The sequence below is a fragment of the Clavelina lepadiformis genome, chromosome 7 (genome assembly GCF_947623445.1).
Source record: "Clavelina lepadiformis chromosome 7, kaClaLepa1.1, whole genome shotgun sequence".
Lineage (NCBI taxonomy): Eukaryota > Metazoa > Chordata > Ascidiacea > Aplousobranchia > Clavelinidae > Clavelina > Clavelina lepadiformis.
Window position 1 is genome coordinate 102,692 of NC_135246.1, and position 23,662 is coordinate 126,353.

The window sequence follows — 23,662 nt, forward strand, 5'->3', positions numbered from 1 at the left end:
CGCCCACAATAAACAGCGCGGGCTTGGGAGCTTCTTGAGCTCTTTTGCTCGCAGGAAACCGCTGCTAGCCCGGCAGCGAAATGGGCGAAGGTCGCTCGCGTGCTTCAACACGCGAGAATGGTGGTCATTGAAGCGTGAAACCGCTGTGTGAGCTCACAATAACGCTTTGTCTGGTGAAAGATGGTGGATTGAAGGGTGGGTTGTTGTATTAGTGAGGTCTGGCAGGATTGAGTCACTGCTGAGTGCAGATTATATCCTAAAGTCAAAGCTTGGTGTTGAATTTCATAGTTGTCTATGCCGAGGTGCATTGAAGTTCAATATTACTCACACTTTTGTCATGTTTGACTGCGCTTTACTTGGAATGACGTAGGGATTACATAATAGACGGTTTTTGCGGACATCACACGACAGGTCTAATGTAATTATGATGTCATCGAAGTGTAATGATTTAACAGAGTTTAATTGGAAAAGTTTAAAGTGTTTGATCATAAAGTAAAAGTGTGAAGTGAACGTGAATGAGATCGAAAGTTAAAGATGGAACCAGCCAGTTGTACACCGACCCATCCAAGTAAAAGTTGTGGTTTTGCCAAGGGCAGATGACGTATGATGACGTATATCCAAGCACTTGGCTTGGAACGACCATAAGTTGCTTACTAGAGTCTCAACGTTTGCGCTAAACCGCAACCAAGCGCAACTGTTTGACTTCGAGATCTGTTCTTGGTAGCTAGAGCGTGACCAAGCAATTCTTCGCTAATAAATCACCTGCGTTGTCACTCTTTTAAGCCGTCATCTTCTGAGACCGACTTAAATTGAATGATTAAAACTATTTTTTCAAGAATTTGTGTGAGTTTAAGTGACCTAAATGTATGAACTAAATCTTGTTTGTAATCTAAGTATAATATTTCCTAAAAAAACGGAACCAGCTTAGCCGCGCGCTTTCTCCCAACATAACCGCCATATTTTGTAGATTTTAAACTTTCATTGCCACTCACACCGGTTCATGATTTGCCAATAGAAAAGGTTTAGAATTTTTACTCATTCGTTGTCACGTTGAGACTAATGTGCGCTTGAGCAGGAACTTAAGTGAATATCTGGGTTAATCGCGCCGGAAATTATGTTTAGGCCTACATTCGTTTGTGCCTTCGCAAAGAACGGTCTTGTATTTGCAAGTCGCTGTATTTCTGCGACCACGTTAAACCAGTGCTTGGTTCCTTGCAGATGCTTGGTAGGAACATGTTTCGGGGATAAGACCCGCGCCTAGTATGCGTCCACATGACCCCTGGATCGCCGACCTTAGAAGTACAAGTTTGAAAAAAGTCGTTTCTAGAATTGGACTTCCCGCAATCCCCGACTATCGCATGACGTCATATAGTAAGTTCATCCGTAAGTTAATCTTGCTCTTAACCCTGTTCTGTGGGGGAATCACCATAGCTTACGTCTACATCACTGGAGTTTGGCATCCGACGCCCAACTACGTCACCTTGGATACCTTGGACCATGGTGGTAGCCATGCCAACCAGATTAAGAGCTCCAAGAAGAAAGGTGCGTTTTGCCTCAGCAGAAATCGTTTTGTTTGAAGTTAATGACTGGGCAGCTATCTCAAAACAATATAAAATAAAATAAGACTGTGGTTCACTAAAATCTTCTGACGTCATCCTGCATCATAAACTTATCCAACTCGCAGGATTGATCATAGTAACCAACCATAGGTCGGGGTCAACTTTCCTCGGTCAGTTCTTCAACCAAAGATCCGACGTCTTCTACATCTTCGAACCTCTCGTCACATTTGATGAGAAATGCTCCTACAGTGAGAAGAAGAAGACCAGACACCTCCATGACCTGCTCAAGTGCAACATCAGAGATCAACCTCTCGTCTTCGCTGAGGCCGGAAGACCGATCGATCAGGAGAAAATAAAAGGTCTTGGCCAGAAATGTATCCCGAACAACTTCTGCTTCAGGTAAAAAACTTGTTCCGAGACCATTCAAAGCATCTCGAAATGTTCAAGGAGTCATTTGTGTCATTGCAGAGAGAAGAGCAAAGCGCTCTGCGCAGGACAGTTCTGCACAACCGGAAACAACGTCACGTGCTCTAGATGCGGTCCAGTGAACTCGACAATGGCGTCAAGTAAATGCGCGGAATCGTCGCTGGTCGTGATCAAAGTGATTCGTTTGTGCCATGTAAACAATCTAAAATCGATTCTGGAAGATTCGAATATTGACGTAAAGGTTAATTTGCTTATGACGAATCAATTGCATTTCTTGTGACGTTAGAACCAAATTATTACGTGACGTTAGCACCTAGCTTGTGTAAGAACACATCAATCATTCACAAAGGTGCCATAAGTACCATTTTACCCACTAGCGCCACCCATATAACTCCAGCCAAAAGCAAGGGGACCTAGCGTGGCTAAAATAGAAAAACTGCGCTACTGTTCCCATTAAAGCGCTTTTAACCATCCATGACCAACTTGTAGGTGATTCACCTAATGCGAGACCCACGTGGCGTCCTGAGTTCAAGGTTGAGGGTTCAAGAGGGGACTTCCCGTATGACGTTGCAAGGGGTCGTGAAAATGTGCGATCGAAATCTAGAAAATGTGAAGTTCGCACGCGGTCAACCTGATTGGCTGAGAAACAAATACAAAATAATGAGGTGGGTGCTTGAGATGGTGACGTCAAGAAAACTAGATTCTATCAATCATATGACGTCAATCATCAAACCTACATCTTGTTTCACAATAATAATTGAGATTTTCTTTGGTATTTTGTTACTAATTTTCTTATTTATAACAATTTAATTTTAAGCAGATATGAAGACATTTGTCAATTTCCACTAAAATTCGCTGAAAAAATCTACAAGTTTGTCGGCGTCGGTATGACCTCCACCATGAAACGTTGGATCTACGCAAACACGAAGGTGAAATTGCTTTGAAAGTTTCTCCGTAACATACCTGGTTATTATTTATAAATGTGTTTGAACCAGCCATTGCCACAAAGGAAGCTATTTTGCGCTGGAAAAGTTCACACAAAAACAACTTATGACTTTTTCCAGGGCAGTTTGCGTAATATGGGAGACATTCGCGGCTTCAGAGTTTTTAAAACGCTGATCAGGAAAGAGAAGAAAGCTCTTAAAAGGCTTCCGCGCGCGCAGCATAGCGTCGAACACGTCAAGCGGAAAGCTCTCAAGCAAGCCATCTTGCACGATCCGTACACTACAACTAGAAATTCTAGCGCCACCTGGCGGCAGTGGATAGCGAAGTTAAATTTTAATCAAATTTCGTATGTTCAAGCGAAATGCAGTGACGTAATGAATGAGCTCCGTTATCTGTCTGTAAACGAGACACAATTTACTGAACGTACTCCACCTTTCATTCGAACTCTGTGTTCCCCTTCCAATTTTAATTTATGTTGAACTATTTTATAAGTTTTTACATTTTTAACTATTTTTTTAAATTAAACGTTTGGTTTCTGCGACATATGCTGCGTTTTGTTGTGATATTACGCTGTTTATTTTGCCTGTGATGGATTTAGCTTTTTAAAGGTTAGCAAATGTCTGTAACGTTTTCATATATCGTATATCTGTAATGTTTTCGGTTTAACTTACAAAGTTAAATTTGCACTTTTTCACAAAATGTTTGTGTTCGTTTACACCTCTCAATAACGGCACCATAATTTTGAATTTCTTTAAAGCATTTTGCTGTTTTATCAATATTTTTATTTGTTTTGAAAACGGTGAAGTTTTTGCAATAAATTCTAATCCATTTTCAATAACTTAGTATTTAGATATTTCGTCGATCAAATTTCTAAGTATGAAGGCTAAAGACCCAGATGATTGTCGGTGAAAAGATAATACAATAAATTCGTCTCCGGCGAAATTATTCATTTTGCTCAAACCAACCCGATATAAATGACTCAGCATTATTCCTGGCGATGACACTATGGCAAATTAATTTTATTCGTTTGTGTATTACTTGTGTGAAGTATTACACAACAAACACATCCGTCATAATGAACGCAACTCATGACTCGTGACGTAACCGTCACAATACCAATGACTCAGCCGCCAATTTTTCTTCCATCTGTAGTCAACATTTCTTGCGCAGCACAAACTAGTTCACCCCAATATTGTTGCAAGTTGCCCCAATCTTGCCAATCGGTTCCAGCTTTTATCAATTTCCACAAAGTTGGGATCGGGAAGAATGCCAATAGCGCCTATAGCGGTGATTTTAGCGAGGATCAGACACAGCGCCAACTCAATGGCTGAACTTGTCATAAAGGCGTGACTGAATAATTCGTCACTTGGTGGCACAAGTGAAGTCGGGTTTCAGCAGAAAGCCGGATGGGGCCATTCTATGCATGTTTGCCGATTTTAGAGCTGTTTTTCTGACTATTTATAGAGATACTGTATTAAATTTTTATGAAAACTACAAATCGATTCGTATGCATTGATCTCTAAAAACACTGTTTGTAGAGATCATTGTTCGGATATTTTATGTGGCATCTGATAGACGCCAACTGATTGGGATTCCCCTTCGTTGATTACTCGATTTTACTGTTAGCTAATTCTATATTATAATTATATGTTTTTAGAAGATTAGATTTAAGGGTCGTAAAATCATTTCACCCGCTAAAAATTGTTCGGTTTATTAAGGGAAAGTAGTGAAACAAAAGCTCGAAAAAAGTGTATTTTGGACTTTTGACTTCTGAAAGGGGATTTTACCAGATACTTATGAGTTATGGGTTGCAAATGGTGAATTTTTGTGACGTTACTTATTTATGGATACGTCAAAATAAGATGGCATCGTATACGACTGTGATTATGTAACTGTTAACTCGGAACTTTGAGATGTTCGTGCTCTTGTGCATTTTTGCACTAGACTGGCAGGCAGTTAAATTCTTGCCATTTTATATTCATTTTGGAAAATATTTCTCAACCACCCCATATGCCTTGTAAGGTTTTTGTGCACCGGACAGCGTAATTTTAATGCTGCTGTGCACTAAATACCGCTGTTTGGGTATTACTTGGCTTACAATGTCGGTTTTTTGAACCATTCAGTGCACCAGATAACTACTTTCTTTCCATATGGGCAGCCTACTATTGTAAAGATCTGAATGGGCCCAGGTGGCCGTATCTATCCTCTCACTTTTGGCTGTTGCCAAACGACGCACCATTTACTATGATTTGAACCTGCAATTGCCAACTCGCACACTGGTTATATCCAAACAATCACTTTAGAGGCATAGAATGCCACACCACTAACATTTATCAGACGATGCTCCAGAAATATACCAGGATAAGTCACCAGAGCTCTATAGGATTATTTCTTGAATTGATCTGGCGCTAAATATTTCCTAATTGGCTTTGTCGAGGTGAAATGAAACAAACTGTACTGGATTAAGATTAAATCTTGGACACTTATAATTGTATTTTATAATTACTACATTGACATGGTAATAAATGCTCAATGAATAGATGATTACTGTAACAGATTGATGGAATTCAACATCCGTTCACACAGAGCGTGCACACACGATGGCTAGCACAATCGAATGACCTCGTAACGTAATCCGAATGACATCGGTACGACACAAACTTGAAGGGAATAGTGATTAAATTAAATACTAGCAATTAATGGAAACTAAAGTTAAGCATGCTGTTTCCCCATTAGGTTGTGTGCCAGTTAGGAAAGAAGGAAATCAAATAAAATAACATGAATGAAATAATAGTTTCATTGGTCAACAATTTCATGAATATAATAACAATTTCATTCGAACATTATCACAATTAAAATAAAAACAATTGCATGATGCAACATAGGGGTCAATTCTGTGCTAGAAAATTGGGACATAAGCCAACTTTGTTTGCCGGATTTGTCCGATCATACAAACTTAAGCATCGTATTAAGTTAAACAACCAAAAATTCACCTGGTTAATTACAAATCAGTTCGAGGGAGCATGTGAGATTTCTTCTAGCACATTCATATGTCTAGTAATACGTTCATATGGCATTCAGTCACACTCCTGCAACATTACGACTATAATTTCATTATTTTAATACTGTATTAGTGTAATATCACTAGTAACCAGGGTTGTAACCAGATTGGAAATTATGGTATTTCTCGATGAGATTTCAGGGGTGCGGAACGGCCAAACTCGGGGCTACTGAGTGTGGGACACCTAATATATGGGTGAGAATTGGTGAACCAGGTGCAATTTGCAGTCTAGCAGGCAAAACACCGAGCTTGTTGGCTTCATTTTCCAGAAATAAATGTGAAATGTTTGGGCACAGCAAGCACAGTCTTGAAAAATGTCGAGGGTACTGTTGCCTTGTCATCTGCTACGGCTTATAACCAAGTCCAGTCAAAGCCCTTACTTAAAATTTATGACACTGTGGAGTCAGTTTCCATTTCAGGTGTGTTTTGAAGTAGAGTCAATGAATGTGTCTCAGATAACTCTGGTGCCCCATCTTGAGGCTTACAAACCAGGATTTTTTGAAAGTTTGAGGTCTCTCTTCTATTTCATCTTGCCAAGCGAATCATCTTTCCGAGATGTGAGCCACGTACCTGACTACACCAGTGCGGTGAGTGACCTGGCCACTGGTCACTGGTGTGGCTTCTCCGTGTTTGACGTTGTTCATGTTAACGTGTGCTGGTTTGTGTTGGGCACTGCATGTGAAAATTTTGATGTCTCCACCTTTTAAAGTGAAAGTGTCAGCACTTTTAGAGAAATTACGATGAATAAGAAACTTAATGGTTGTAATTTTCCTGCACAAAATCTTCTCTTTGTTGGTGCAAAATTAAACGGCTTCACTCTGCATCGAAACAATATTTTTGAATAAAGTTAGACTTCGATGAATGAAACGTGATGATCTCATGTCGGAATACTCGGTAATTTTAATCGAAAAATAAAAACGAAACACAATGCTTCCACAAAGCATTAGGGTTTAGATGTCATAACGATAGTAATAAGACGCTTGCGAAATGCGATCAATTGATCAACTGATCAACTTCAGCTACCATGCTGCACAACATAAAGAATTGTACGGGTAACTCTGCTAAATTAAAGCCAAACAAAGGCAATTATAGGGTTGAGCCAAATTGAAACAGGTTGGGTTTGTGAGAATTCGATTAATAGATTTTGATATTTGTGCATATTGGAATCTGTTATATTTTTTATTCTTGTTTCATCAAAATGCTGATAATCAAGCAAAGTAACTTGACCTTCTGTTGCCATATTTCATCATTTGATCTTTATATGTGAACATGCTTAAGGCTTTTTTGGGGATATTGTTTTAGGCGGTTCCTGCGTTTTTTTCTCTCATCATTCTCGAGCTGATTGTTTGTCTCCTGAAGGGGAGGAGAACCCTTCGAGTCAATGACACCATCACCAGTCTAAACGCAGGAGTGGCTTCCAGATTAATTCGGTAACCATCTTCACTTCTTCGTACATTAACATATAAAGCAAATGATGGCCTGATAATGCCACTGATTGCTACACAGAGCTAACTAGAATAGTTTTTCACTTCTAACAACATTAAATGTCGGTCATGATCACAAATAACTATTTTTAAAAGACAGTTCCACTCTCTCGCCCTCAACAACAGTAGAAGACTTGGCTATGTCTTCTCACTGTGCATGTCGTGTTATTTGCTTAAAGTTGTTTTTAATCTGACCTAACAGGCTGGTCAGTAAGCGTTCAATTGAACTTGTCCTCTACATCAACGTCTATGATCGCTTCCGACTCTTTGACTTGCCCTGGGACTCCAACTACACCTGGATCCTCTCATTTATCGGGATGGATTTTGCTTATTACTGGTTCCATAGGCTGGCGCATGGTAGGTGCTCCGTACTATTCTATTTTGTGTATTTGCTTGTGTAGCCATGAATGTATTCACTGTACCTGTGCTAGTGATTGTTGGGGAATGGATAGAATTTTTATGCATTCTTGTTGTCGCACCAGAAGATTTATTTTTCACAGATATCAACGACAGTCTGCCTCGTATAACACATTGCAGAATATTGTCTGCATTGTTGCAAATATTCCAGTTATTGGCTTGACCTACTTATTTTTGTTAACGTGACTTGACCCTAGTCCAGTTAAGGTGATTTCCCCAAAATATTACTATGCCCGAAGAAAGGACGTATCCAAAAAAAACTATTTCATATTTGTTTTGAACAAATTTTTTATTGAGTCAAACTAGAGTGTGCTGTGACATTTGGCAACAAATTATATATCAATAAAGCGGACTTGACTTTCAGACACCAATTTAACTTGACTCGGGAAAACCTAAACTCGCAACTTTGTAACATTTGGTGCTTTCATCATTTTGTCTTCATTTACAATTCCTCATTTTTCCACCTCAGAAGTGAACATTTTCTGGATAAGTCATCAGACACATCACAGTTCAGAGGATTATAATCTCGCAACCGCACTCCGGCAGTCTTCACTGCAAGGTTTTGTATCAATGGTAGGATTTTGATTTCTATTTTGCTCTTTTCTATAGGTTTTAAATTTTCAAACAAAATTTCAATCAAGTGGATAATATGTTGATAATTCCATGAAATTTTGTATTTTTATCAAAAATATGTTTTTGTAGTTCATTTATTTGCCCAATGCCTTGTTCATTCCACCATCCGTCCATCTGGTGCACAGCCAGGTCAACATCTTATTTCAATTCTGGATCCACACCGAGCTGATAGACAATTTAGGTATGTTCTATTGTGTCATAATAATCGTAGCTGCGTAATAATTTGTATCAAATGCATTGCCGAGGTAAAAGCCACAGAAATTATTCTTGTTGTTAGACCCGCTGTTGTTTTTGTCAGTACAACAACAATCTTTGTGCATAATTTTCGTTGGTCTGAACTTAATTCTGGCACTGCAGTCTGAACTTTGTTACCAGAAAAAGTGTTTCTCGCTTTGTCTCAAACTGTTTATGATGAGTTGATGAATGCAGTTGTAATATGTCCATGTGCCTTCAAATAAAATCCCAGAGACACTGTGATAAACCTCGGCTTATATTTCACAGGTCCTTTGGAGTACATTCTGAACACGCCAAGCCACCACAGAGTCCACCACGGAAGGAACCCATACTGTATTGACAAGAACTATGCTGGAGCATTGATCATCTGGGATCGCATGTTTGGTGAGATACGACTCAATAACAAGTCTTGGGCAATAGATTGCTCTGAGTAAAAGATACCTCTTGCAGGCAAATGCAGTTTGATGGACTTGTGTGTAATCATGTAGTGACTTTGGCCAATTGTGCAGTAATTTTGACAATTTGAGTAAGTCGGTGATTGCATGAAGACAATTTGAGTAAGTCGGTGATTGCATGAAGACAATTTGAGTAAGTCGGTGATTGTATGAAGACAATTTGAGTAAGTCGGTGATTGCATGAAGACAATTTGAGTAAGTCGGTGATTGCATGAAGACAATTTGAGTAAGTCGGTGATTGCATGAAGATTACTTATGTAAGTCAGTGACTGCATGAAGATAATTTGAGTAAGTTGATCATTGCATGAAGATAATAAAAATTATGTTTAGGCACTACTGCTGATATAATTGCAGCCACAATCACTCCAGTGATGGTCAATAAAGTGTTGATGACATAAGTTTTTGTATTTCCAGGAACTTTCGCTGCGGAGCGCAAGGAAGAAGATTTAGCTTATGGCCTTGTCCACCCTCTGAACTCATTTGACCCCATCTATGTCCAGGTAAGCAAATGGAACTACCCCTTAAAGTGAGGGGCAAGTCCAAAAACAAGTTGATCTTATATGAATGAACACTACTCACTGAATATTCTCGTAAAATGGTTTTGAAAATTAATTCTTGGTTAGGCAATTACAAGCAAAGGAAAATTGCAAAATTATTGTGACGTATATGAAGGCTCTTGTGATGTCATAGACTATTCAATGAAGGCCAAAAACTGAGACTTTTCACGATTGTATTTTGTTTGAAATTACCTGACCATGAATTGTTTTTTTTAAAAATATTTTACCAAAATGTTCAGTTAATAGTGATCTTTGTAATAGTGTTTCCGTTAAAAGAACTACAAAGTTTTACTTCAAACCAGACACTTGCAACAATCATTGAATATCTAAATCATATTTCCCTGTGCAGCTTGGCTCACTGCAGAGCTTGTGCGTGCGCTTCTGGAACACGGAAGGTTTTTGGAATAAGATTTCTGTTCTCGTCAAAGGACCTGGATGGAGTCCGGGGAAGCCCCGTTGTGGAGACTTCAATGACCTCCCGCAGGTGAACAGCATAGCACGGTGCAGTGGCTTCACTGTGTGGGTGACACTCCACCTGGCCCTAATACTTTGTGCTTTCGATTACTCTTGTTATATTGTCGGGGTAAAATAGTGAAAATGTTTACTTGGGGCTTTCCGGAATCAATGAACGAAAATTCACTTAAATTGAACAATTGTTCGATGAAGTCCCCACTAGCGCCATATAAGGCCAGTGATGGTGAAGTTTCTTTTTATCCTTGATATGAGGCTTATTTTTTCCTGACCTGCCCAAGTACTTTTTAATATTTAAGGATTTTGAAGCATGACTCACAAGTCTATTAATTCCAGGTCGAGAAACCGATCATCAAACACGATCCAAATGTTTCCAACTGGATATCAGCTTATGCCTTGGTCCATTATGTGGGCTTGGTGCCGTTATACGACAAACTAATGCTCCTACGTCACACGCTGAGTGCTCCCAGCCAAGCACTTGACGTCACCATACAGATGAGCACGGCTATGTGTATGGGTTTTCTGTTTGATAAGAAGTGAGATTAATAGCTCATAATCACATTTTGTTTACAGTTTCCTTAACCCTATCCTAACCAGGCTCGCGAGTTTACTAAAAAACTAGGTGTGGCCGTCCCCGCTGTGCGGAAAACCAGCTGACCGCGAGAAGAGAACGAAAGAGAATAGTTAGTCGAGTTATTGGTGCGTAAATGAGTAATACGCTTCAATGCGGAGAGCAGAGAAAAGCAGAGGAAAATTATGAAAATATCGCAATATCTTAAAAATTACAAAATCCAACTTTATCAAACAAGCATGGACAGATAGCTGAACATTTTTTAGGAAAAGTCACCAAATTTCAAGTTTCTACAGCAAACAATGCAACTGTACGCCACGTTTTGATATGACAGTGTGCGGGAGAAGCCAAGCCCAGTTAGAATAGGGTTAAGAATATTCCAATGTTTTGATTATACACGAATTGCTGTTTATAACATTTTAATTGCAACCCAGCGGTAGCCAAATTGTACCATGGTGTAACACATGGTGTCCTTGTCTTGCATTTCAAATGGAATTATTCAATTGACGTCATGGAGAAAGACACTTAATGCGTACATTGTTTTGTAATAAAGTTATGACGAACGAGTAATCTGAGCAGAAATTACTTGCAGGCCGTATGCTTACTTCTCGGAGCTAGTTCGTTGCCTTCTGATAGCTACCTTCTTTGTGACGCAACAAACCGATCTGGAGGAGAGTCACGAGTTACCTGGCATAGTTGTGCAGGGACTGCAACAGCTTTATCTGCTCTCTGCCTTCATCTGGTTCCTGGTGCTTGTCATGGGCGACAGGGATAAAGGAAAACTTGATTAGACTTCCCGTGGGTTGACAATTGTGAAGATAATTGCTTTGAATCTGATTCAGAAACCACGTTTTTGCCTCTTCTAGTAATCTCTGTGATATTTCCTAACTTTTCTATTTTCTTTTAATAATTAATTTGGTGCAATCATGGTCTGATTTATACTTAATCGCACTTTACTTCAATGAGCATCGCAATAAATCAGTGTTTTGCCGAACCAGCTTCTTAACTTGATGTAAACTAAACCTGGAGATGAATTTTGTCAGATGCAAGCAGTAAGGAGCACATTACAGCGTTACGTTATTTCCACGAAATTCAATTCGGTTTGAATCTGAAGCCAGGACCTGAAACTTTAAGTGTGAACCGCAGGTTCCTTTATGGTCACAAATTTCGTCGAGATGCGCTATTATAGGTTAGGTCAGAGGTATTTGATCAACAATCGTCTAATTAAATCCGCCGGCAATAGGCTTATGACGTAACCTTCCCCTATACAGGCTCCCTTATTACGTTGACAAGCCAGAAAGCATATGGTCTTAAGGTGCCAGATTCCAATCTTCTGTTTGTAAAAACACTTCTGTCAGATTTTAACTTTTAAGACTAAGCCGCACGAGCAGGCCAAGAGATGAACTTTGGTTATAATAGGCTATTTGAGTGGCACGCCATTAGGAGCAATTTTAGACAAATGATAATTTAGCCCCAGAACCGTTTCACTGCTGAGATAAAAGAACTAAGACTAATTATAGAATGATAAATCACATAAACAATGGCGGGATCTTTCTACTCTTGGTAAATGCACGAAAATGCGTTTCCAACTGCTGCAAAATATTATCTAATTTTTGTGTGAATATATTATAACACATCCATTATGGATGATATAGTCGCTTCACAAACCACAATGAGCTTCGTTTCCAAATTAGTAGGTCTTCATGATATCGTTCACTGATATGAACAAAAAACAACAAGTGTTGCTTCCACAAAGTACCGCAAGACAAAGCGGCGGGATTTTAAACGTGGATCCTTCAGATGATAAACAACTTTTTGGACTTGGGATAGATATTTCTCATTAATGTGACGTTGAGCGGCCACCACAACATTCAAATTTGGAGACGGAATTGTACTCTCTGAGCTATAGTTTTGCGATACTGGCTCGAACACAATTTTAACTCAAGAATTTCTGTAATGAAAAATGGCTTCAATTTGACGCCAATATTTCGGGAATCCCCTGAATCTGAGTCATGTATTTCTGAGTGTTTTGGACTTGGTTGCCGGTTGGACCTGGGGAAGAAAGCTTATGCATACAAGTAGGCTTAAGGCAGATCTTCGTAACTCCTAGTTGTCCCGGTGACTGGGTAGTTTGCCATGGTCGGGAAAAATATTAATACGTTACACATCAGTCTGTAGTCAGTCTGTTGGCTGACAGTGGAAAGTTCGGCAGCTAGCCTATAGCCTATACGCCCGGACTGCAGAGTATGGCCGTTTTCAGCAAGATCTTGGGTTCGCCAAACAACCAAAAATGACAAGTGCGGTGCGTAAAAATGTTCAGATGCAATGGAAGTTAAGTGCACAATTTCACAACAATGTACACAGTTTGATTTACTCAAACTTTAAATCAGTTGAAAATTGGATGCACAGAAATTTTGTCCAAGTCGTTAAATTTAAAATAACACATCTTAAGTGCGGCACTGAAGCTCATGAAAAGCAACATTGAGTGCCATTGATGCCAAACTCGGCAGCCTGAGCCTACGCTCAAGACTTAGATGCCAATTTTTCATCTTCACACCGACTTCTAATAAACAAACAAGTCACAGAAGATTGATTGAGCGCCAAACTATAATAAAGTGTTAAAGCTTTAGCTGTTCGGGCCGTCCCAACTGGAAGATATGGAAGTTTTCTCTGAGATCTCAGCCAATCTGCTCAAGTTGGTTGAAGACTCAAGTGTGGTTAAAATTATATTCAGTAGTGCACTTTAGGTGCATTAATTAGCACAATTATGTGCACTCAGCTTAATTCCAGGCTGCAGAGTTTGGCATAGGCTCACTCAATATTACTTTTCATGAGCTTCAGTGCCGCACTTAAGTTGCGTTATTCTGCACTTTATGACTTAGACGGAACTTCTGTGCACTCAATTTTCAACTGATTTAAAGTTTGAGTAAATCAAACTGTGTACATTGTTGTGTAATTGTGCACAAAGTGGGCACTTCCATTGCATCGGCGTATTTTTCTGCACAACGCTTGTCATTTTTTGTGATTTGGCGCATCCAAGATCTTGCTGAAATCAACTATTCTCTGCAGTCCGGAATATCGGGGGTGCAGAAGCAAAATTCCACCAATTTTTAAACAACATGTAAAGTTTGAAACATTTTACATCACGTGCTTTACTGACCACATATCAGAATGTCAACTAAAAATTTACATGTTACGTCAAAATCCATCACCTTGACTCTGCATGCACGAAACTCATCAACAAGCAGAATGTTTCTAAACATGTTCATGACGATTTTTAATCCAAGGAAAGTTTGTTATTTCAATGCCAATTTGTGGTACATTAGCAAAGAATTGAAGTTTTAGTGCACTAGGTCATATTTTGTGTCTTAACACACACAATTTCTCCTCGAAAACTGCGTAAAACTTTCCGGTCTGGGTCATGTTGATTCTATGTGTGACAGAGATTACGATGCACTTTTTCACAATTAATCATGATTACTCTATGATATACATTTTATAATTATAAGAAACTTTTTCTAATCAATATTTGCAGGGGCTGAGTTGTATAGGTTCTGTTGAATAAACTGCCCAAATGTATCGTGCAATAAAAAACGAGAATTGTCCAAGGAAGTAAACGAAGTAACTTCCTGTGATGTGAGGCTGGATATGAGGCTGTTCCACTGCAGAAAGTTTTCGTCTTCATTTAAAAAAATTTATTGGCGAACTCAAGAATAAAGTCATAAAATGGACAACAAAACCACGCTATCTTGTAAGTATTTTTTGGGTGTGGTTTATAGCTTGAGGAGTTTTAAATGAACTGTCAGAATTGTCGAAAAATTAGTTTCTTTTGCATAAATTATAAAGATCTCTTATAATAGAAAAGTGAGTTCCACAAAGTTAGCCATTTGGTTAACGTTTAAATTATCTGACAGCCTATAATTTGAATGATGCACGGTGTAAGGTATTAACCAGATGAGCACGTTTCAAACTAAACGGATTTCGACCAACCCTTGCATTTAAGCTATTTATAATTATTGGTTAAATGTCATATCAAAAGACTGGACAGTGGTGACATGTAATTGATGAAGCAACGGTTAAGATGAGACAAATCATGACAATTAGACAATTTATATTTATGAGTGTTACATGACACACTTGTTAATTTGTGCAATGTCAATGAGGATACACATCTCGCGAAAAGTTTCAAATAAGATTGTCTGTTATGTTTCAAAGCTGTTTTGAATCAGTTGATTTCCCGTGTTTAATGCCGTGACAGTTGCACAGAAGTGACGATTATGTCTAAAACTCTTTTTGAAGCTGATTGCAAACGAATGAAATGACCTAATTAGGTTCTTATTCATTCGGGCAAACCCACCTTGCCTCAGTTTCCTGTGGTTCGATCCAAGGCCTGTTACTTGCTGCCCACATATTGAGGTGATATTCAGAATATGGCCACCGTCAGTAGTGTCCAGTTGGTGGAATGTATCTTAAATCTTTTCCATCTTTTCCACAGATTCATATTCTGATTGCAGTGATGAGAACGTGTCCCTTACGATGTCATCCAGGTTGGCCGACTTGCTTTCCAACCACACGGTGGAGTGGCGCCACACCTACGGACGTAACAACCACTCGTTGCAGCTTCGAGTCAAAATATTGCCTCTGACCCCGACCCTGCTCAATCGAACAGACCTCGTTACAAGGCCTTATTGCCATATTTTCTGGACTGATTGCAGTGTAGGTGCAACTACTGTGAGCTGGTGTTTGTAATTAATATAATAAATAAGCTTTTCTGCAGATAACTATTAACACAAGGCCAAATATTTTTGTTGCTTTCTTGTTATATTGTGTTGGTGGTTCCATTGTCATATGCGTGGTTCTCGCAACAATGAGCTTGATAGAACTCCGTTAAGATCTAAATTTCCATAAATTATTATTTTCAGGACTTGGATATCTATCGCTCCTCTGTGAAGGCAGAGATTGTGTCCTGGTTGAATCTTCTCTCGACTAAAGAGAACTCGGAGTGGATGATTGTGGTCATCATGGGAGACGTCTTGTCCAGGTTGAGCAAAGCAAAACTCCAGCTGCCTCGGATGTCAATCACAGACAAAGTGAAGACCGACTTCTGCTCTAAACAGCCAGAGAGGTTTTTCATTTGCCACAATGTTGTAAATGATTAGCTATGATGTCACAAATGTTATAAATGATTAGCTATGATGTCACAAATGTTATAAATGATTAGCTATGATGTCACAAATGTTATAAATGATTAGCTATGATGTCACAAATGTTATAAATGATTAGCTATGATGTCACAAATGTTATAAATGATTAGTTATGATGTCACAAATGTTTCAGATAGTTAATATTGCTTAGAGTTAGTTACCGGTATGAACAGAGTTACTTATTTCGTCGTCGAACAGGTTTCACGTGTTGCACGACCCGACAAATGACTCGGGCAAGAGCATAGAGTCGTGGTCATCACTGGTGATGAAAGTCAGTAACATCACGGTGCGATGCATGGAGAGTGTCGTTTCAAAATACGAGGATCATGTTCGATCGGAGAGAGAGAGGAGAAATGAGAAGTCTTGGGACTTCTGTGTTTACTTCATCCTGCAGGTGCAATCCCAAATCATCTCCTGTTCCAGACATCCTGTCATATTTTTCATCTGATCCGTCAGAATAACATTTACAGTGAGTTTGTGTCCAGGAGGAGCTCGCCTTCATGTACGAGATGCTGGGGATGTTGAGCTCGGCCTTGGTGCAGTACGATGAGCTCGATGCCATGTTTACTCAGTACGTCTTGAACGCTGATGCTGGAGGTAAGTGAAGTATGTTTTTGTGTCACTTGGTGTGAGAATTAGTGATGGAGAAAATAATTTGTGTTCATTGTACGAGTAAGTGGGTGTCTACAAAACTTTCTTTGACTCCTTGTCAAGACGTCGCGCACTGGCTGTCACAATTCAGCCGACCGATTGTGCGATGGCATCCTCTGCTGCTCTGGAAGAGTGTCGACAACGAAGCAAGGAAAACTATCGTGGAAGGTCGTGCCTCGTTGATTGACATCCGAAACTACCTCTTCTCACGTCTCTGCCATCTTCTCTTTGAAATGGGGAGATCAAGTGAAGTGACACAACGAATGCATTTCTTCCTGCACTCGATAGTGAACGAGATCTCGATATTAGAGGTGGGCAACCTCACGTTTTTGTGGGTATTTGGACCAGCTCTTCACGTAATTTAATGTTCGTCACATCCAGATAGAGATACCTAGAGGTGCAGTGGCATGCTGGGTGTTTATGTGCTGCTTGGAGCTTGTTGAAGCGCTGAAGCGACGAGTGGATTTGCAAAATGACGAGGCAAAAGATGGTGGCAGTGTGGAAACATCCGACATGACAAGCGAGATGCTGATCTTGGAAAACGCGAGTTTGTGGAACATCGCGAGGATGAAGGTTAGATCATGAGCATCTCATCTTGGGATTTTGATGCTCGACACACATCGGTCGTAGCTCTGTGATGGAGGCATCATACTAAAAGCTTCCCAGCAAATTAGGAATCGAAAATGCCTGACATGTGTTTCAGTTGTATTCCCTTGGAAATTCCTGTGGCCTGCTCCCAGGGATGTCGCCAACATCGGAGCAACTCCAGATGGTCGTGGATCTTCTTGCTGGCATGAGTGATGGGAGGGAGTGTGGAGAGTTTGATAACTCCCCATCATTGGTGGGTCCGTCCTTCCATGGAGCTTTTGTTCATTTGCCGACCACATTTATATGAAAAATTTCACAACATTTCAGATTTTGAGGGAGGCTTTGTCATCCGCAAACAACTTTCAGCGTCACTACTTTGATCTCTCTGAACTTTCCATGGGAACTTTTAAACACATGGGGCGCTATCGAGCCGCACGAAGCATTGGAAGCGATTTGGCAAGCTTCTATTTGTAGGTAGCTCTGCATATGGACTTGGAGGTTGATCATCTTATGACATCACTTACACCATTCTAGAATGATGGGTGATCCATCGAAAGCTGAGAGTTATCTCGTCGATGCAGTTCGTATTTTTGCCAACGATGGCTGGATGGTCTTGTACTCGAGAGCCAATCAGATCCTTGCAAGATGTTACAAAGAAATGAATAACGTCCGAAAGTAAGTTGCCGTAGATGGCAGATGTGCTGAGGAATTGCTTACTTGCTTCCTTCATTCAGATATATCCGACTCTGCTATGCGCTGATGTGTGACTCCAGTTTGAGCTCCGATGAAAGATCATTTTATTGCAGCGAGTTGCAGTCAGTGACTCCACGTTTGGTTGATCGAAACCTCTCTATCAACATCTGGCCACTCGCCACCGTAACGTGAGATGTTTATGGAATTAAACTTTGTAAATTTGGCCCCTGGGAGAGGCATTGGTCCAATATTTTACCTGTTAACTTTGTACATGTAGGTCAATTCGTTTTATTCCGGCAAGGACCAGGTTCAAAAAGCACTCAGAGCACAAAATTGAAGTTTTGATAAAATGTTTCGCGACCGCCTCCATCAACTTTGACAACGTTCAGATCAGTCTTGACCGTGACGACCTTGATGATGACGTATCAAGGCCAAGTGCATTTGATGTGGACACGGCAAGTACTTCATCCTTATTCAAGGTAAGTTGAAGAGTGCACAATTGATCAGTAGTGGTGTGTAAGATAGAGCATAGAGTATAACTCGGAATTTTGATGGTTGTGACATCACAACATGAAAGGAATGTGTTTTATCACAAACTGTTGTTGAGGAAACTTGAAATTAGTTGTTCAGCTATCTATTGATAAAAATTGAGGTGGCCACCTTCTGAACAACCAATTTCGTTTCAGATTTTTGTCTCAACCTTCATAGAAATAATTAAAAAGCTTGTTTTCCATCTTTGTTCCGGTGTTAATGTGCTGAGCTCACTCGATGGGTGTTGACACTTACAATTCAGACAGATCACGAAAATAGTTTCATAAAAAGCTTAAACATCTGCCCACCTTGACTAACGACCAACTCATATACATGCGTGGTTGGGTTATGTGATGTCTGTTGATATCAATATATCATACTGTATAGGTTCAGATTGAAAGTGATGATGATGACACGGCAGCATCTAGCGGTCAAGTCGGTCCGAGCAGAATGGCCACAGGTGGCGTGTATTTGCCAACATTGGTTCTATGTGGTCAGTTCATAGGTGAGTTATCTTCGTGTTTATTTTATCCTCTTCAGTGAATCAACCGCGGAAGCGTCGACGTCATCCTTCATCTCTTAGTAGCAGGGACTTCATGACTCAGCAGTTTGCATCAATCGACTCGAATGGTTTGATCAAGGTAAGATGCGACGTAGCACTGACCAGGTATGGTTGCTCGTGCTCTGTTTTCATCCGAATCACTTGTTGGAGCAGTTGCTTACTCTGAGCTATGCCGAGAATTCAATGAAATCGCGATCCAACCCGTCAACTACTCTCCTCAATCTTGGTGAACATAAAGAAGAAGACAAGGTAGAAGGTAAAACATCATTAACGTCGGTCATTTCGCAAAATCATCCCCATCTTCTCACAGGAAGGCGCTATTGTCTGGTCTGGACTGACTTGTAAACGAGCACACGAGGTTCTGCGGCGTCAGGATTCGAGTCATTCTCACTTTGGCAAGCATTCGATTGTTAGCTCAGTTACCATGGAAACGTACAGCTGTTGTTTAAGCGCATCTGAGGTCACTTTGCACCCAGGAGATAATTTGTTGCAAATTCCCCTTAAAGTAAGACATGGCTAGGCCCCATTGGAATATGATCTACCAATCCTCTTGTAGTTTTGCATCTTATCAGCCTAACTACCAATCCTCTTGTAGTTTTTCATCTTATCAGCCTAACTACCAATCCTCTTGTATTTTTGCATCTTATCAGCCTAACTACCAATCCTCTTGTAGTTTTGCGTCTTATCAGCCTAACTACCAATCCTCTTGTATTTTTGCATCTTATCAGCCTAACTACCGATTCTCTTGTATTTCTGCATCTTATCAGCCTAACTACCGATTCTCTTGTATTTCTGCATCTTATCAGCCTAACTGCCAATTCTTTTCAGACTGACGTGGTCGGTTGTTTTCAACTCCAACAACTTCGAATGATTTTGTCAAAAACTTTTTTCGTCCTTCCTCGGATTTTCCCGCTAATAAGCTACAAAGTCACCAACAAGATTCCAACTTTCCATGTCAGGCCAACAAACGGGTGAGGCTCATCGCATTGTGAATGTTTTATTCGATTATGATGACATAGTCGTTGAAAGGAGACTTTTGTGTCATTGATGTACAGGCTGGTGTGTGGTGTCACAGAGGAAATAGAACTCATCATAAAAATGGGCGACTATGAAATTTTTTTGGATGAAAACGACGCAACCGTACACATAGATATCTCAGATGGCATTCAAATTTTGTGTCCTGTCCATTGCTCCGTCTTCTCAGTACAAGGTCAATGGACCACATTTGCTACATGTTGACTTTGCCAGTTATAGATTCGTAACATTGTGCTTCTGTTAGATAAAGAAGCTCAGTCCTCTAGTCCGTGCTCATTTTCACGTGATGGACCTCATCTCAAGTTAAAGATACCATCTGTGACGTCACAATGCTCTATTGTGTTTCAGCTGGTCATCGTGTGTTGCATTGCGCCCACGGTGGTGACACTAGGTGAGTGGAATGTGGACTTTGTGGAAGTTTTTTTTACATTTCATGCTTTTTCCAGAAAACCGAAAGCGTCATCGAAGAACCCACAGTGCCCCGCCGGCCACTTTCTTGCGTTCCCCTAAAATCACCCCAAGGCATGACGCGATCGTCGAAAGAAACTTGACTCTGCAAATTGATAGTCCTGACCTCATCAAGAATGGCAGAGTCAAGAGTGTTGAAGATGAAAAGCCGACCAACGTTTCATTTGAACTCACATCGAAATCAGACGATGATAAAAAAGATAAAAAATCTGCTCTGAGGCCGAAAGTGCCAAGCTTTAGAATGTTCCGATCAAAAACCCCGAATCATGTGACCAGTAAAAGCTTCAGCCTGTCTTTCAACTCTTGGCCGAGTTTTAATAAAACGAACAAGAATAGTCCCAGGGAAGTCCCCAGTTTGAAGATCAATGATGACCTCATCGAAGTAACTTTAAGTGATGACGGCAACCATGATGACATCATATCCAACTCCAGCTACTCGATGAACACGACAGAGAACAATTCACTTCGAAGCTTCTGCTACAGCTCCAGTGAAAGCTCGCCTGATGAGAAACAGCACCCACTAGTAGACAAAGTAAGCCGAGTGAAATAAAATCTTCTCCGCTTCAAATTATCTACGTCTTCTGTGCAGATCCCGTCAAAGATAAATCATCTTCCCACTCACTCATATGTCGGCCCTTTGTCACTCTCTCTTCCTCCCAAGAAATCCTACAAACAGAAGCAGGTGGTTCCCCCGTCTGGATACCAGGTGAGTGACGTCATAGTGACGTCACCTCATGAGACGGTTTGAAGATAATTTGTTACGTCATAATGGACATCTGAACAGATGCGGATGAGGATGCCATGGGATGAAGTGGAGGAGCAGATGATCTTGTTTTCAACCTCTCGCCCTCTTGACTTCTCCCACTCATGGAGTTACTCCTCATCCCGGTTCCTCTCTGTCTCCGTCTTTAACCTCACTTCCAAGACTCTCACTCTCAAGAACCCAGGAGTCAGGTTTTGCTCCTCCTCTGCTGCAGAGATGATCTACATGGGATGCCAGCATCCGGTGGTGAGTCCTTCATCAGGTGGCAACTCCGCATCAGCTGGTGATGATGTGATTGTGCAGATGCTGAAGAGAGCTGGATGTTGCACGTTCTCATGGAAGGTCCTCATCCCTTCTCCATCCCCGGTGCAACTCTCTGCTCAGTTCGAAGTTGCTCTCTCCTCCTCGCATCCTCATCTCGGAGATGAAGTCTTATCCTACGCATCATATAAATTTGAACTCGAAAATGTTAAGGTAATTGCCAGACGTAAAATCATAGTATGCAGAACGACAAGTTCAGACATTTTGTCGATATGAAATAAATGTGCAATGATTTTTACAGCCGGCAGGGCAAGCACTTCGTCGTGTCCATTCTATAGTTTGGCCCAAAACAGACCTAACCTTAGAATAAGAGTTAAATATTGTTGCTCGTCATAAAATTCAAAACTGCCACACACCGCATGAAAACTCGCTTCTGTTCCTTGTTCAATTATGATGTAATAATACCAAAAACTTACGTAAACGAGATTGTACATGAAAGTGTTTTGATTTTGACCAACGTGAAAGTCCCGGCCTAGCTATCTGCTCGTGAATAATATTTTCAATAAGTAATTTTAAAATTCTCGGATTAATTGACCTTCCACTTCTGTTCATGACATCATTTTTGGTTTATTACGCAGCCCATTTACACGGTCACGTGTTCGATAGAAGACCAATCAGAATTGGTGTGTGGTGTAATGACAAATTTGAAAGTTGAAGTTGAGAAGCTGAGGCACGACCCCGAACACGAACCCACCAGCACCGGTCAACAACTGGTCATGTTCCAAGGTGAGTCGTGATTAGCCACATTATGCTTTATTACGCAACAAAGAGCTAAGTTTCAATTTGCCGCAGTGGTCGACACACGTGGCAGGTGGGCGGTGTGCGGGAAAAGTAACGGAATTCTTTGCTTTAACGCCCGAGGCATGGCAAGCAACGCCACAGACACGACGCCAGTTTTATCGGCCACACTTGAGCTGATGCCACTCAGCGGTGGCTTCCTTCACCTGCCATACGTCATGTTGCATCGATACATGAAGCGACGTTCCAGCGAGTTCGGTGAGTTCCAGCTGTGAAGAAATCCATATTGTAATGCTTACGATAGGGCTTTGTGACTCATAGATATTAATCACTAGTCTGTCGAGTCACTATGACTCAGCATGTGCTTACAGACGCTTTAGTGCAGTGGTTCTTAACCTTTTTTCCCCCAGCGCCCCTTTTCAGAGGTTTCCATAGTCTGCCGCCCACCATAATGAAAGGGCTGTGTTAAAAATTATAAATGTTTAGCGAAAAGACCGGCTTAATCACAAATCCGGTTGCCTTGTATTTGAGAGAAGCGATATTATTTAATAAACAGAAATAATAAGAGAATGGTTGATACACAAAAATACACAATAATAAAGCAGGAAAATGTATTTAATGGCTACCTTGGGCCTGGTGAGAACTTGCCAACTTAAGTATATTAGGTTCAATATTTGATAAAAAGAGTCTCAGATCACCCCTTTTACATATTTGAAATCTATTTATATATCTATAATACACTAAAGTTTACTGTGACGTAATTATTGTCACAGACGAGGAACTAAGTTCGACCGAGAGCCCGGTTCTGAAGCCGCCGCAACTGAAACCTTTCGAGCGTGGCGAGGTCTTCTACAGACAACAAGCCAAACAACTTCACGTTTCTAAACCCGATGACGTAGACAACACTCGCAAGATCACCGAATTATGACGATAACGTCACTGGGGGATTTCCCGGTTATCCGCCATAGCAGTGTCTTAAGTGCAATGTATAGTAAAGGCCTATTATGACGTTTTAATATTGCAATGCCTCCGGTTTAACTGCCAGATATCACCATGACAACACACATGCGCTCGTGGCTTCTCCACTTTGAAACTTTCACTCTTCGGGTGCGAATTATTTATAAAGAGCAGGAAATATTTCATCTTTCACTTTCTGAGATGAATTAAAAATTTTCTCGCCTATGTATTACGTAACAATCAATTCAAGGCTTGTTCAGTTTTATGAGAAATTTTGCTGCCAAGGTGCTCCAAGAAATATTGAAAGTTGAGGAATTTATCTGCAGCTGGCGACCTAA

At 40.5% G+C, this 23,662-nt stretch overlaps 3 protein-coding genes across 5 annotated transcripts; all 3 read left to right on the forward strand.

Annotated features, from left to right (window-relative positions):
• Positions 1-1,183: 1,183 nt before the first annotated feature.
• LOC143465932 (carbohydrate sulfotransferase 1-like) lies at positions 1,184-3,772 on the forward strand. 2 transcript variants are annotated; one of them, XM_076964465.1, is made up of 6 exons: positions 1,184-1,542; positions 1,685-1,958; positions 2,028-2,226; positions 2,475-2,650; positions 2,806-2,914; positions 3,050-3,772. In XM_076964465.1, the coding sequence occupies exons 1-6, from the start codon at positions 1,263-1,265 to the stop codon at positions 3,407-3,409; spliced, it is 1,398 nt and encodes a 465-aa protein (XP_076820580.1). In that variant the 5' UTR covers positions 1,184-1,262; the 3' UTR covers positions 3,410-3,772. The 2 variants fall into 2 exon arrangements, with proteins under 2 accessions (XP_076820580.1, XP_076820581.1); XM_076964466.1 differs by having other exon boundaries at positions 3,055-3,198.
• A 2,578-nt stretch (positions 3,773-6,350) lies between these two features.
• Positions 6,351-11,807, forward strand: LOC143465571 (alkylglycerol monooxygenase-like). Its single transcript, XM_076963941.1, has 10 exons — positions 6,351-6,578; positions 7,294-7,421; positions 7,678-7,832; positions 8,362-8,465; positions 8,595-8,706; positions 9,027-9,143; positions 9,629-9,714; positions 10,121-10,255; positions 10,579-10,778; positions 11,406-11,807. The coding sequence occupies exons 1-10, from the start codon at positions 6,381-6,383 to the stop codon at positions 11,602-11,604; spliced, it is 1,434 nt and encodes a 477-aa protein (XP_076820056.1). The 5' UTR covers positions 6,351-6,380; the 3' UTR covers positions 11,605-11,807.
• Positions 11,808-14,352: 2,545 nt separating this feature from the next.
• Positions 14,353-23,596, forward strand: LOC143465414 (trafficking protein particle complex subunit 10-like). Of its 2 annotated transcripts, XM_076963669.1 has the most exons (27): positions 14,353-14,564; positions 15,113-15,229; positions 15,309-15,529; positions 15,736-15,938; positions 16,216-16,411; positions 16,503-16,614; positions 16,732-16,979; positions 17,050-17,241; positions 17,372-17,509; positions 17,584-17,726; positions 17,791-17,931; positions 17,991-18,137; positions 18,227-18,428; positions 18,868-18,940; positions 19,021-19,121; positions 19,196-19,291; positions 19,353-19,547; positions 19,871-20,013; positions 20,098-20,252; positions 20,322-20,468; positions 20,524-21,077; positions 21,135-21,251; positions 21,330-21,554; positions 21,612-21,782; positions 22,208-22,355; positions 22,422-22,625; positions 23,141-23,596. In XM_076963669.1, the coding sequence occupies exons 3-27, from the start codon at positions 15,350-15,352 to the stop codon at positions 23,293-23,295; spliced, it is 4,386 nt and encodes a 1,461-aa protein (XP_076819784.1). In that variant the 5' UTR covers positions 14,353-14,564; positions 15,113-15,229; positions 15,309-15,349; the 3' UTR covers positions 23,296-23,596. The 2 variants fall into 2 exon arrangements, with proteins under 2 accessions (XP_076819784.1, XP_076819783.1); XM_076963668.1 differs by lacking the exon at positions 15,113-15,229.
• Positions 23,597-23,662: the final 66 nt, after the last annotated feature.

What these genes read in the sequence shown, in the direction of transcription:
- LOC143465932 (XM_076964465.1), top strand. Translation starts at nt 1,263, where the DNA reads ATGCGTCCACATGACCCCTGGATCGCCGACCTTAGAAGTACAAGTTTG. An exon ending in ATTCGAATATTGACGTAAAG is followed by an intron (nt 2,227 to 2,474) that starts GTTAATTTGCTT and finishes ACCAACTTGTAG; the next exon opens with GTGATTCACCTAATGCGAGA. An exon ending in GGATCTACGCAAACACGAAG is followed by an intron (nt 2,915 to 3,049) that starts GTGAAATTGCTT and finishes GACTTTTTCCAG; the next exon opens with GGCAGTTTGCGTAATATGGG.
- LOC143465571 (XM_076963941.1), top strand. Translation starts at nt 6,381, where the DNA reads ATGACACTGTGGAGTCAGTTTCCATTTCAGGTGTGTTTTGAAGTAGAG. An exon ending in GTGGCTTCCAGATTAATTCG is followed by an intron (nt 7,422 to 7,677) that starts GTAACCATCTTC and finishes CTGACCTAACAG; the next exon opens with GCTGGTCAGTAAGCGTTCAA. An exon ending in TGCAAGGTTTTGTATCAATG is followed by an intron (nt 8,466 to 8,594) that starts GTAGGATTTTGA and finishes ATGTTTTTGTAG; the next exon opens with TTCATTTATTTGCCCAATGC.
- LOC143465414 (XM_076963668.1), top strand. Translation starts at nt 14,540, where the DNA reads ATGGACAACAAAACCACGCTATCTT. An exon ending in GGAACATCGCGAGGATGAAG is followed by an intron (nt 17,242 to 17,371) that starts GTTAGATCATGA and finishes CATGTGTTTCAG; the next exon opens with TTGTATTCCCTTGGAAATTC. An exon ending in ACAACTGGTCATGTTCCAAG is followed by an intron (nt 22,356 to 22,421) that starts GTGAGTCGTGAT and finishes AATTTGCCGCAG; the next exon opens with TGGTCGACACACGTGGCAGG.